We start from the raw sequence: 14123 nt of genomic DNA on the forward strand, positions 1-14123 counted from the left end.
CCCCCCCCCCCCCCGAAAACCCAGAATTCCCGCGACCGGAAACCCTGACGTAGCCCCCATTACCCGCAACGAATTCCTCACCTTCCAGGCAGGAGTCGGTTACTTCCAAATCCTCGCAGCATTTTGCGCGGGCCTAGCCCTAGCCGCGGACACAGTAGAGTTCTTCGTGGTCCCCTACATTCTGCCGAGTGCCGAGGTTGAGCTCTGCATCGAGGACAATGAGAAGGACTGGCTATCCAAGATAACCCTAGTAGGCTCAGCCCTGGGAGGAATAGGATGGGGAGGTCTGGGAGATCGCCTAGGGCGTCGTCGGGCTCTGCTATCCGCCATGTCAGTGCACGTTCTCTTCATCGGCGTAGCGACATTCATGCCGACATACGGAACCTTCATGACCGCGAGGTTCTGCTCGGCGATCGCTGTGGGGGGGGCTGTGCCCCTAGCCTTCGCCTACGTCGCCGAGTGCTGCCCTCGCTCCTCCCGGGGACGATGGACAGGCATTCTGGTGGCTGCTGCCTCACTAGGAGGTGTCTACGCTGCTCTCCTAGCCTGGGCCGTTGTACCAACCACCGGTGAAATGGTGGTGCTCGAGAATAAGGAACATTTCAGTGCTTGGCACAAGTTCCTCCTGTTCTGCTGTCTGCCGGCCGTATGTTCCATCATTGGACTTGTGTTCCTTCCGGAGAGTCCAAGGTACCTCGTAGAGGCCGGACACGACGTGGAAGCCATGATGGTCTACCAGCGCATCTACAAGCGCAACAACGCTCGCAAGGCCCTCTCTGGCACACAGTACCAGCTCTCAGAGTTGGAACTCCCGAGCAAAAGGCCCCGGGGCCTGGCGCCCCCCTCCCCCTCCGGCAACACTAGCGTTCTCAACGACATAATGTACTCCATCGAGATGTTCTGGAACTCCTTCCTACAGCTATTCTCAGGCCCCTACATAAAGATCACTGTGATGCTCTTCATAATCTGGTGTGCCGTGGCCTTCGGCCTCTACGGCCTCATGCTCTGGTGTCCTGAGTACTTGAAGCGGATCCGTGCTACTGAGTATGAGGCCCAAACCGAGAGATTCTCCAATAAAGAGTTCGTTGGGAGTACGTTCACGGGATCCCTCGAGAACCGGAGATACAGGGACTCGAGATTTCTTAACTGCAAATTCAGCAAAATAGTCTTGAGTCATGTGGACTTTGATAATTGCACGTTTCAGTCTGTTGAGTTTACGAGCATCAAGAGCTCTAAGACCCACTTTACGGACTCGATTATCGCTGATTCTAAGTTTATTGACACGGATTTGTCCAAGGGGTCCTTTGTTAACTGTAAGCTGATTAATAATACGGATCTCAGTCTCGTTGGCAGCTGTCCCACTCTTGATTTGGATTATAATATTTATATTGAGGAGGCACTGCATGGTCATCTGGTGGCCGAGCTCGCTTTTGTGCCGGCAGCCATTCTAGCGGGAATAGCGCTGGGATTTCTCCAGGGGCCCAAGATCATTGGTGAGTGTTTTGAGATTTTTTTATTTACCGTTAGGGGAGAAGTCCTCGCTCAGGGGCGATTTTTGGGCCTCAAACTCGCATTTTAGGGCCTAGGAGTTGAAAAGGGTTCAGAAAATAGTTGTTTATGCATGGGTGTGTAGAAATAGATATTTTATGGTCTGCAGGAAGTGACGAGAAATTCGAATGCTTAAGGAAAATGTCATGTCCTAGGACCCAAAGAATCGGGCCCGAAACGAGTCTTTAGAGGCCAAAAAGAGTCCGAGAAACAGTACTTTATGCATGAGTGTGAGAAAAAATTTTTTTACGGACTCCCAAAGTGTGGAGGGAAATACGAATCTGTTTTATAATATTTTTCATCCTAAAACGGAAAACAAGAGGTTAAGGCCCAAAATCAGTCCCGAAAATAGTATTTTTGCCATTCATGCATTAGTGTACAAAAAAAAAATTTGACAACCTGCAGGAAGTGAAGGAGAATTCGAATGCTCCACATGAACTTTCATTGCCTAGGCCCAATAATCAGGGTGTAAGGCCCAAGACCAGTCCCTAAAATGGTATTTTTCCCACGAGTGTAAAAAATATGTTTTACCACCTGTAGGAAGTGACACAAAATCGGAATCCGTGAAATAAAATTTCATGGCCTAGGACCCAAAAATTAAAGGTTAGGGCCCAAAATTAGTCCTTAAAATAGTACTTTAAAGATGAGTATAACAAATTAGATGCCTTAGGAACTGTAGAAAATGAGGTAAATTCGAATCCGCAAAATAAAATTTCATGGCCTAGGCCTGAAAAATAAGAAGTTGAGGCCCAAAATCAGTCCTTAAAATAGTACTTCCTGCATTAGTGTACAAAACAAATATTTGACAAACTGCAGGAAGTGAAGGAAAATTCGAGTGCTTAACATGAAATTTCATTGCCTAGGCCCAAAAATAAGGACGTAAGGCCCAAGACCAGTCCCTAAAATAGTACTTTTGCCACGCGTGTAAAAAATAGATGTTTTATGAAATGTAGGAAGTGACTGGAAATCCGAATGCGTAAAATAAAATTTCATGGCCTAGGCCCCAAAAACTGCTACAGTAGGGCCCAAAACAGTCCCTAAAATAGTACTTTAGAATGATTAAAAAAATTGATAGTTTACGAATTGCAGCAAATGACGGGAAATCCGAATTCGTAAAATAAAATTTCACTGCCTGGGCCTCAAAAACTCAAGGATAGGGCCCAAAAAGAGTTCATTAAGTAGTGCTGTATCAAGGTTGTTGAAAAATAAATAATGTTCGCACTATAGAAACAAACGGAGAGCTTTATGCCGTAGAAAACAAGTGTAAGGCCCAACACGATTGATCTTAATCATCCCTCGTTTTTGTTATCAGGATTATCTCTGTTCTTATCATCCGGGGGTGCTCTCTGTCTGATGCTAGTGAGTAACAACACTTCAGCCGTTCTGGGCTTCGAGGGGGGTTTTATGGCAGTTTCAGCGATAGCATGGACTTCTCTGGGCCTCATAACTATTGAGAGCTTTCCAACTCACTTGAGATGCACGGGATTCGGTTTGATGGCAGCTGGCATCAGGATATCGGGTCTCATTGGCACAGCTGTTTATCAGACACTCGTCGGGGCACCCCTCATTGCACCAGCACTGCTCACAGCTATTGCATTGTTTATTGCTAGCATCGCGACATTTAAATTACCAAATACACATACGGTTTTCTTGTAAATAGGTAAGACATGCTTTTTTAGAGATTTTCGGGTAAAACGATTATACTTCGAGATTTTCGTACTGAGAGGAAAATGAAAATTGAAAATTGGCAGACAAATCTGACCTTGAATATCAATTTTTCATTTCTCTTCTGCGAATTGAAAAAAATTACTGGCATTTCAATTGGTGTTTTTCTCTCAGTGGGGAATTGATAAAGTTGTGAAGCGCACAGGCTGTGGGAAAAAAAGATAAATTAGGGGTGAAGTGGTAAAATTGATTTACGTGATGTATCTCTGGTGAATAGTTGAGAGAACTTTTTTGTGGAGATAATCAAATTCTCTGCAATGAAATTCCCTGCAATGAAAGAGATAATCAACATTTTGCCAATTTACTCCTGATATCGTGACTGACATCGTGAAAACTACTCAATGAAATCGCTTGCTTCTATAATTGCAGTGAAATCAATAAACCTTCATTCAATACCGTACGCATAATAATACGAATATCAACATATTTATAAATATTTTAGTACAGAGAATGAATTAAGTAATCAATTAAAGTCAATTTTTCTGAGGAGATCCAAGTGCACCGGTGAATTCATATCAAATTACCACGTTAAATTTGTAATAATATTTTTTTTACTCGAGACAATCTCTTTGAGACGTTTTTTATCCATATCCCTGACAATGGAGAAACATTTTTACAGCAGTGATGACTCATAAAGTTATTGAAAAAAAAAAGCACGGATCTCTGGATGAGTGGGAGAGATGAATTTTTAAGGTGAAAATTGACTCAATTTCGTGTAAAGTATTGACGAAAATCATGAGAAAATTGCTAGTTAAATAGAGGCAAAGTGGGTCTAAACATTTGTATCCAAATAATATTCACCATTTTGCCCCACTCCATAGGTTAAAAATAATTATAGCTTATTACCTTGATTTAAATGATTAATTCTAGGGATAAATGCAGTACTTCCGCTTTCATTTGAAGACAATAGGCTGCGTAATTAGAAGTAATGAATTTTATAATTATTTTCTTCGTGAAGAAGTGTGTAAAGACCATTATGATAGCTGTTATGACGTGATTATTCGATTTTTTTAAATGAGGAATTATTAATTAGTGGAGTGATAGGACGAACAGGAGATGATGGGGATAAAAATGAATTTCTCGGTTAATTCGGTATTAAGGTATATCCCTGGAAAACAAGTTTTTTTCTCAAGATTGTTCGCATGTTTTTCATGGATAATGTTTATAATATATCCCAGCTATTGAAAACAATTTTAACTAGCTGTACCACAGAGTTTAGGAGATGATAAATATTGCGGGCTTCTAGCACGCGAGGCATAGGGTGAACAGTCCAATTGCGGAACACGAATTGTTTGCCAAATTTCTGGAATATTTACCTATTTATCAAATTATCAATTTGGTGACAGGTGAGTAGTTAGATGTGATAGTGTGGCCGCTAATGCGCCGAACGAAGTTACTTGGGTTAATAATCATCAAATGTCGTAAGTCCAGACTAATATTGATCCTAAAAGCTTCACTTTTTCATATTTTTACACTCATTTTATCAGAAAGTTCTTATTTTTACAAATATATGGGTGTTCTGCCATTTGGCTTGGGTTTTCGTGGCATTTCCAATCGACCTAACACTGATGTTTTCGTTTGGCACCTGCCGGAGTGGTTCACTCTAAAGTATATAAATAATTGATAAGTTGAAAATATACCCTGGTAAAACAGTCCGATTATTTCCGACTGGGTGATAAAGAATGAATCGGCGTTAATGATGTTTCTGTCTTTGCCCGTTAAATTCCGATTGGCTGGTAGGTAGAGTTTGGAGTTTGAGAAAATTATGAGAATTAATGGGAACAAGGGGATGTGGCCGTTATCGTCCGATTACCTTCCAAAAAAGTGCTTCATAGGTCTCATATTACGCATATAAATATTTAAATGAGCAATAAATATTAAATATTTATATGCGTAATATGAGACCTATGAAGCACTTTTTTGGAAGGTAATCGGACGATAACGGCCACATCCCCTTGTTCCCATTAATTCTCATAATTTTCTCAAACTCCAAACTCTACCTACCAGCCAATCGGAATTTAACGGGCAAAGACAGAAACATCATTAACGCCGATTCACTTTTTATCACCCAGTCGGAAATAATCGGACTGTTTTACCAGGGTAATGGCATTTATGTTTCTAGTCCTTGTTAAATTGTTCTGACAAATTCATATACGAAGAAAGTTGAGTTATGTGTTCATGTGATCGACATTACACATTTTTACGTTTATTCACTAGTAAAAGTTTCTTTGCATAATAAAATTTGCATGACAATTCCAATTTTCAATTATAATCTGAACTTGTTGACATTTCTCTGCAAAAATATCCTTATTACTGCGGGTTCCAAACCTTTCACCGTCTCACAAAGTTCTAATGTTCCGTAATTGGGCGCACGATGTTCCATATTTGGCAAAAGTGTTCCGTAATAGGTCTTTTGGACTTGAACATAATTTTTCATTTTTCATGATGATTTCTCATTACATAATGTGTTTTTTTTTAAACCTACTGATTTTGGAATCGACCAATATTTTTGAAAATATTGTTTCAAACAATAGTTCATTTTCAAACCATTCTCTGAACCTCTGAAGAACCTTGAGTGTTCCATAATTAGATTGTTCACTCCAGATTGATAAATTCCGAATATAGTGATTTTTTTTTAAATTTTCAAGCATATAGTTTCAGCGATATTCAACTCTAAAAATGGAAATTTCGTGAAATAATTTATTTGATTTAAACAATTAATCCACAAATAATTTTTTATTTGGTTAAAACAATTATTGTTGCCTTCATCAACAACATATGAGGATAAATAAATTCAATAACTTATGAGAATACAATAAATTAAGTAATTTATAATTTTTTCTGGAAATCCATGGGGACTAACTTTTGGGGTATTGTCTTGGGATATACCTTAAATATTTTGACTTGTCTACTGTTCTTTACCACTTTACTACAGAACTCTTGAGATACACTGTTGGAACTACCTGACTTTTCATTCACATCTTTTGGAAAATAAAATACTTCAGCAAAACAAAAAAAGGAAAAATGAATATTTTTCTACTTTGAACGAGGTGGAGCAATTTTCTTTCGATTTCTCATTGTGCAATCGTGTTGTATCACAACCCCTGTATTTGATTAAGTATGGAATAAACTTATCGCGCGTGGGTATTAATTACCGTGCCACATCATCCATGATTAAGCGTGAGAAAAGTAATTGATAAAAGAGTGAAATAAATACAGTAGTGAAGTGGTAAAAGTAGGTGCGTCCTAACAGAATCACTAGATTATTCATAAAACATCATCGAGAGTGAGAGGTTCATGCACTGAGAGAAAAATCGACGTAGTCTAACAAAAATAATTTCTTGAGTGGAGAACACCGCATGTACATTCGATCAATTCATGGTACGTTACAGACAAAAAATCGGTGCTCTTTGGGCTAAAATAGGATGGTACTGACTCAAAAAATGATCTTTCTTTCTGGAAATTAAATAATATTCCTGAAGAGCCAAAGGAAGTTTGAGAGTCGTAAAAGATGTTATTGCATTTCTCCGAAATTAGTTTTCAAACATTATCTTGGAATCTAAGGGAGATAGCAAAATTTTTGTTATAACCTTTTTTGTGGAGCCGATTGAGTGCTACAACAAATGTAATTACTAAAATTTCGCTATCTCCCTTAGATTCGGAAATATTTATCAAAAACTCCACTGGGAGATAAGTCGACTTATCTCCATTTAACACTTCACTACTGATTTCATCGATATTCCTCAATCCGTTGATAATGTATAATCGAAAAGTTCTTGATTATTATTTCCCCGTGGGAAATTTAGGGAAACGATCGACTCCAAACCCCCCAATCCTGATTATCTCCAACAGTTGCCGTGCTGTTCAGACTTTAATTCCTCGAGGCAGATGTATTTTTCCCATGATCTTCTCAACTCGCGGGGCAAAATGGGCTTGATGGGGATGTTTTCGGCGGGGGAATTTACCTGGCCATCAAACATGAATATTTTCATTGCTGTTTTTCGATAATACTCATCTGCTTTTACTACTTTTATAAGGAATTCAGCGGCGAAGCGGTAAAACGGTTCAACTAGTTTTTGACTATTGGTCAGGATTCAATGAATATTTCGGAATCTAAGGCGGATAGCAAAATTTTTGTGATGACTGTTCGAAACACAATGAGATTTTAGTACTCTATAGAGTAACTTGCAAGGAAATTCAAGGAGAGATCATCGTTTAATTTCGCGTTTAATCGGACCACTTCGGATCAACGGTCAAGCCCGGCAAAAATCCCCGAAAACCTCAGTCAGTATCAATCGTATCAATCTATTCATCAAAGAGTATACATCTGTTAGTCAGAAAGTCACCTAATATTGAGTACAGTGTCGTCGTAACCGCTCAACTGAGTACATCAACGGAGACCATCAACGATCCAATCTTTATGGATGTTGATGTAAAAATGAATGCCGTAAGAAGGACGGCGGAGCTCAATATGTACCAGAAATTTGAAGTGAAGAAATGGCTAGGAGCCGGATAGCTCAGTTGGGAGAGCACCCGATGCATAATCGGAAGGTCCCGGGTTCATATCCCGGTCTGGACTATCCATTTTTTCCGCACGGAGAGAAATGTTCAGCAACAATTACGGAACTCACGATTCACTCACCGATTACAGAATCGACTCAGAAAATTTAAGTGACGGTATCGTAATTTTTCACAGGAGATTCAGATAGAAATTACGGAACGCTCCGGAAAAATTACGTAACAGTTCCGTAAAATTTCCTACAACCACATGTCGCTCCGGAATTACGGAAAAGATACGTAATTTTTATTTAATATTTCTCTCCGTGCAGTGAAAATTTTCTGGTTATTCATATTGAGAATAATCCCGGTTCCCCTTCTACCTCATCCAAATCCCATCCAGTCATTTCCTATGACGTCACAAAAATGTGGAACGCTATATAAATGCCCTTCTTTAATGTAAAAATGTGGAACGGTCTACATCCACAAGGATGTGGGTTCCGGGACCTTCATCAACGGGTTATATTGAGTCTAGCGCTTACTGTGGCGTCTCTGTTTCGTTCAGACTATCAGCTAAATATCGAGTCGATTATCAATTAAAAATGTTTAGTCAGTATCGGTAAATTGTCGGTAAATGTGTTTTTTTTTTCATGGTCGAGGAAAATTCTATAATTTTTTCGGCTGACAGCAGAACATATATAATAAAACCAACTTTTCTGACGTTAAAAAAAATTAATCGCAATAGTCCGGACAGAAATGCATAAACTAATTTTTCCTGATACACGGGTTCTTATGACATTTATGTTTAAATTGATAATTCACCTATTAGAAGACTCTAAAAATAGAAATAAAAATAGAAGGTAATGTGTAAAATCATACTGAATCCAATGGCCCGAGAAAAATCTGGAGTACCCGGGCAAAAAGAGGAAGGCATTTGGTGCATTTTGTCTATTTGATTTCTAAATAATGAACATGGGTTGGTGAATTGAAATTTGTATCAAAGTGAACGGAATATCTTCATCTCTCAGTAGAAAAAAAAACACTTTTTTTAAAGTACTTGCAATTTTGGATAAACATCCTTAATTTCGAGTCAATTCTCAAGTCAAATATCAAGAGATTATCAAGTGCAGTGTAAAGACTATTATCGAATTTAACGTTGAGACATTCCACGATTCGTGTATCCCTAAACTCAAGACGTGTGACTTGCGCCACCAATAGTAGTATTTTTCCGTACTGACCTTCACTTTTCCCAGTCCGGGGATTGGTATTGACCCTTCCGCGAACTGGTAAAAGTGAAAGTCTCTAGGGAAAAATATCGTTCACGACTAGTGCCCTGGGGTTTTTTTTAGTCGCGTGGTTGGCCAGTCCTCGCCTTCGGCTCGAACGCCAACTCCGCGCGAGTAAAAACTCCCCATGGCACTCGTCCTGAAATATACTATTTCATCACGCTGTGACGAAAAGTGAACTTTTCGGCACGCTGCGCGTGCCTAAAAGTCCAATTTCCGCCACATTGTGATGAAAAATATTGTTCGTAACTCGTGAAAAAATGGTTTTTAGCTCGTGGGATTATATCACTCGCCTTCGGCTCGTAATATAAACCTCATCTGGTTTAGCATCTCGCTTCGCTCAGTTTGATCGCGGTTTACAGGCCTTCTGACGAAAAATTGCATTCACCACACGGTCCAAAAGTATTTTCTGACGAATGTGATTATAGGCCTCGCCTTCGGCTCGGCCTACAAAGCCACATTCGTCAGAAAATACTTTGTGGACCTTGTGATGAAAATAACTATTTTGCACTCGTTACGAAATATACTATTTCCGGGCTACGATTAGATGGGGTCTTTTACTCTTGTGGCGTTGGCGTCCGAGCCGAAGGCGCGGACTGACCAACCACACGAGTAAAAAAACTCCATCGCAGCAGCCCGGGACCAATATTTTTCTGTAGTGATTTTCAAGTTTTCGAGTTTGGGAAGTATGCAATACTAATTTCCAGACGAGAAATCGTGAGAAGCAGTACAGCAAAGTACATCACCAGTGTTTTTTGTAATCCGCATGTCTTTTAATTTTCATTTTTCCATAAAACTTGCCCCCAATCCGCCCGAATATAAGTCAATCTCTAACAAACCTTTTTGGAGGGCAAATTGAGAACTACGAAAATAGTATATTGTGTATCAGGGGGGGAAAGTCTTGACTTTCCGCCCGAGGTGCACATGCGATTTTTCAACACGCCTGCAACGGAAAGTTCTTACTTTGTTCTTTGATGAGCGGGGGGAAGTGAGTGTTTTCCACCCTAGGGGGGAAAAGGCTCCCTTTCCTTCCGCTCATCAGGGAGGAAATTACGCAGAAAACAATTTTTTCCAGTGCCATCTAAAATTTAACAGGACATCGGCAATTTGTCGACATACTGTTTACTGGGTATGAACTTTCCGTACAGGGGTGTGAAAAAGGTAGTTCCGAAACTTTGGCCAGCTTCCTTAGATTTGAAGATATTCCTCAAAAACTCAGCTGAGAGCTAAGTCGACTTGAATCGTTTTACCGCTTCGCTACTGGATTAAAGCATTGCGAGCACATGTAGCTCGTCTTAGGCCATTTAGGTAATGTTAGTTACATAGACCTAGTTAATTAGAGATAAAGTTGACGAGGTACTGAGGACGAGAGCATTAACGTTTAGATGTTTAGAGACTGTTTTTAGGTGTTAAAAAAAAGTAATTGAATTATATATCTAAGGACCCTGAGTCTGATTGTGACTGTGAGTCAATAGAATGAGGCGACCTGTTTTTTATTCATCACTGTCCAGTGATTTGTGGAAAATTTCGAAAGTTCCTCGACTCTATGTTGTCGGAGATTTTTTTTCAATGAGCAGAAGGCGATTTTTAACTGAAGGAATGGCCAATTTGTTGTAATGAATTTTTCTTGGACTTGTAATTTCCGATTTTCGTTGTTTCCAATTCGAAATATGGTAGCACTGACTTGATTATTGTATTCCATCGATTTTAGTACTGCCAATCCGGTGAGTTATTAATTACGTAATGTTAATTTAGTCTTAAGATAAATTATTTGATGATTAATTCAGAGGACAAGGGGTGAAACGTGAGTTGATGAGATTAGGGGAAATGTCTCTCGATATTTTCTCATAAAGAATGAAATTTTTGACTCGTTTCATCACTCGACTGCTGAACTGTATAATTAGGATCCGTATAATTTATATATATTGTATATAATAATGTTTCCACTCGAAGGTATACATCACACGACTCATAATGAAATACTCGAGACGATGAGAATAAAAGTTCTCCAGTGCACATATCTTTGATAACATTTCATTAAAAGTAAAAAGCAATGTAAATGAAAAAGTGAAAAAGGAAAAATTTTCTTGACTGTTGAATACCAAATAATAAAATTATATGCATTATCATGGAAAATGTCGAGTGGACATGTTTTAAAATGAGGTAATTTGGACAATATTATTGTCCATTGATACTCATTGAAATTATTTCCAATTTATCGATAAATGAACTAATGAAAAACAAGTTAAAAATTGAGGAAATGATGAAGGATATACAGAGTTAGTCTCTTTAACGTATTTGATCTCATGTGATGTTGAATACAATGTTAATGGGTTGTTTATAATAACGAGAGAAACACAATGTGCATGTGTAATCGAATCACGAAACAAAGTTGAAAGAGTGAATAAATAAAAATATTGAACAGAATGAGAATTTTTTGTTATTTTTACACTTTTTTTTCGTAGAGAATTAAATTCTCCATGAGAAATATCTCTTGACATTTTCTTGTAAATTCACCCATTACCAAGACAGTTGTATAATTAACAAAATAAAAGTAACAAAATGTGAATGAAAGAGTGAAAAATGGGAAATTTTTTTGACTGTTAAATACCAAACGATAAAATTGAATGTATTATCATGGAAAATGTCGACTGGACATGTTTTAAAATGAGGTAATTTGGACAATATTATTGTCCATTGATATTCATTGAAATTATTTCCAATTTATCGATAAATGAACTAATGAAAAACAAGTTAAAAATTGAGGAAATGATGAAGGATATACAGAGTTAGTCTCTTTAACGTATTTGATCTCATGTGATGTTGAATACAATGGTAATGGGTTGTTTATAATAACGAGAGAAACACAATGTGCATGTGTAATTGAATCACGAAACAAAGTTGAAAGAGTGAATAAATAAAAATATTGAACAGAATGAGAATTTTTTGTTATTTTTACACTTTTTTTTCGTAGAGAATTAAATTCTCCATGAGAAATATCTCTTGACATTTTCTTGTAAATTCACCCATTACCAAGACAGTTGTATAATTAACAAAATAAAAGTAACAAAATGTGAATGAAAGAGTGAAAAATGGGAAATTTTTTTGACTGTTAAATACCAAACGATAAAATTGAATGTATTATCATGGAAAATGTCGACTGGACATGTTTTAAAATGAGGTAATTTGGACAATATTATTGTCCATTGATACTCATTGAAATTATTTCCAATTTATCGATAAATGAATTGAGGAAATGATGAAGGATATACAGAGTTAGTCTCTTTAACGTATTTGATCTCATGTGATGTTGAATACAATGGTAATGGGTTGTTTATAATAACGAGAGAAACACAATGTGCATGTGTAATTGAATCACGAAACAAAGTTGAAAGAGTGAATAAATAAAAATATTGAACAGAATGAGAATTTTTTGTTATTTTTACACTTTTTTTTCGTAGAGAATTAAATTCTCCATGAGAAATATCTTTTGACATTTTCTTGTAAATTCACCCATTACCAAGACAGTTGTATAATTAACAAAATAAAAGTAACAAAATGTGAATGAAAGAGTGAAAAATGGGAAATTTTTTTGACTGTTAAATACCAAACGATAAAATTGAATGTATTATCATGGAAAATGTCGACTGGACATGTTTTAAAATGAGGTAATTTGGACAATATTATTGTCCATTGATATTCATTGAAATTATTTCCAATTTATCGACAAATGAACTAATGAAGGACAAGTTTAAAACTGATGAAATGATGAAGAACATACAAAGAGTTAGTCTCTTTAATGTATTTGATCTCATGTGATGTGAATACAATGTTAATGGTTTGTTTGTAATAACGAGAGAAACACGAAATGCATGTGTAATCGAATCACGAATCAAGGTTGAAAGAATAAATAAACAAAAAAATTGAACATAATGACATAGCTCCTATCCAAATAAACACCCAGAGGAGAAAGGTCCATATACATTTATTGTATAAATCAATGTTTTACAAATATATTATCACACTTGTTACAAATGCTTCACATTATCAAAAGAAAAAATTCCATTTAAAAATCGTTCACCATAAAAAAAATGCTATGGATGGCCGCATTCATTTAAATATGTTACAAATACAATGGTATCGTTAAATAATCTACTCGGTACATTAATCCAATATAAATAAATTGATTATGAAACTTCGCCCCTTCGTAAAAGGTGAAGAATCCCTTTTCGTATTTACATGATTCAAAAAATTATCATTCCCCCCCCCCATGCATTATCCTTAGTCACTCGGTATGACTCCTGACCTCAGCAATCTATCGTTATTTCTATCATTTATCAATAAATAATATCAAATGTTCATGGTTACTAATCAAGCTAGGCTAGTCAATTATTTAATTACTTTGTGGTAAAATAGGTCGGAGGCTTTTTGGAGATAGGCCAACGTTATATCAATTTTTTGTTGGGCTTATAGATATCGTTTGGAGGATTGAAAAATGGGCAAATTTTTTGTGCTCACGAATTTTATTCATTTGCCCGATTTTTCAATGGTTCTCGTGGTGAAATGATTCGTTTGGACACGAAAATATTCATGTCACTTGATTAATTTCACCACTTCACTACATTTGCGCGTAATTATCATTACAATTACATATAATGTACAAGCTTTTGTCTCGGTAACGGACAAAATTACAAGCAATTGCTCTTTATAATTGCTGGATTTATAAAAACGTAGAAAATGGGGCTTCAGGACGCGATTTTTTAATATGCAATCTATTCGATTCTTTAAAGATGAAGTCTATGAGTTAGTTATCGAGTAGAAAAATTTCCATGTGGTTTCCAGATGTGCCTGGCAGTTTTAGGATTTAATGTAGGAATTTGTATGCAATTTGTTTCATAAAAAATCGTTATTTCGTTAAAAATTCAGTTTTTACTTTCGTAGAGATCATTATAAAATTGTATAACGTTCTAAGGTGTATATAAATCTCTCAGGCATTGAAATTCCGTTTAAAATTCCTTGATTTATGTTTTTAATTGAAAATCAGTAAATGCAGGTTTTCCTCAGATT

General features: G+C 37.1%; 1 protein-coding gene across 2 annotated transcripts in view; it reads left to right on the forward strand.

The window, feature by feature from the left end:
• The window catches only part of LOC107040363 (synaptic vesicle glycoprotein 2B), a 9479-nt gene extending 4544 nt beyond the window's left edge, over positions 1-4935 (forward strand). For both annotated transcript variants that reach the window (XM_015260428.1, XM_015260429.1), the window contains 2 exons: positions 89-1493; positions 2861-4935. In XM_015260428.1, coding sequence (XP_015115914.1) covers positions 89-1493; positions 2861-3204 — 1749 coding nt within the window. In that variant the 3' untranslated portion in view covers positions 3205-4935. The remainder of the gene's footprint in view (positions 1-88; positions 1494-2860) is intronic.
• The last annotated feature ends 9188 nt before the right edge of the window (positions 4936-14123 follow it).

The sequence above is a fragment of the Diachasma alloeum genome, unplaced genomic scaffold (genome assembly GCF_001412515.2).
Source record: "Diachasma alloeum isolate Michigan unplaced genomic scaffold, Dall2.0 Dall_scaffold_00327, whole genome shotgun sequence".
Classification (NCBI taxonomy): Eukaryota; Metazoa; Arthropoda; class Insecta; order Hymenoptera; family Braconidae; genus Diachasma; species Diachasma alloeum.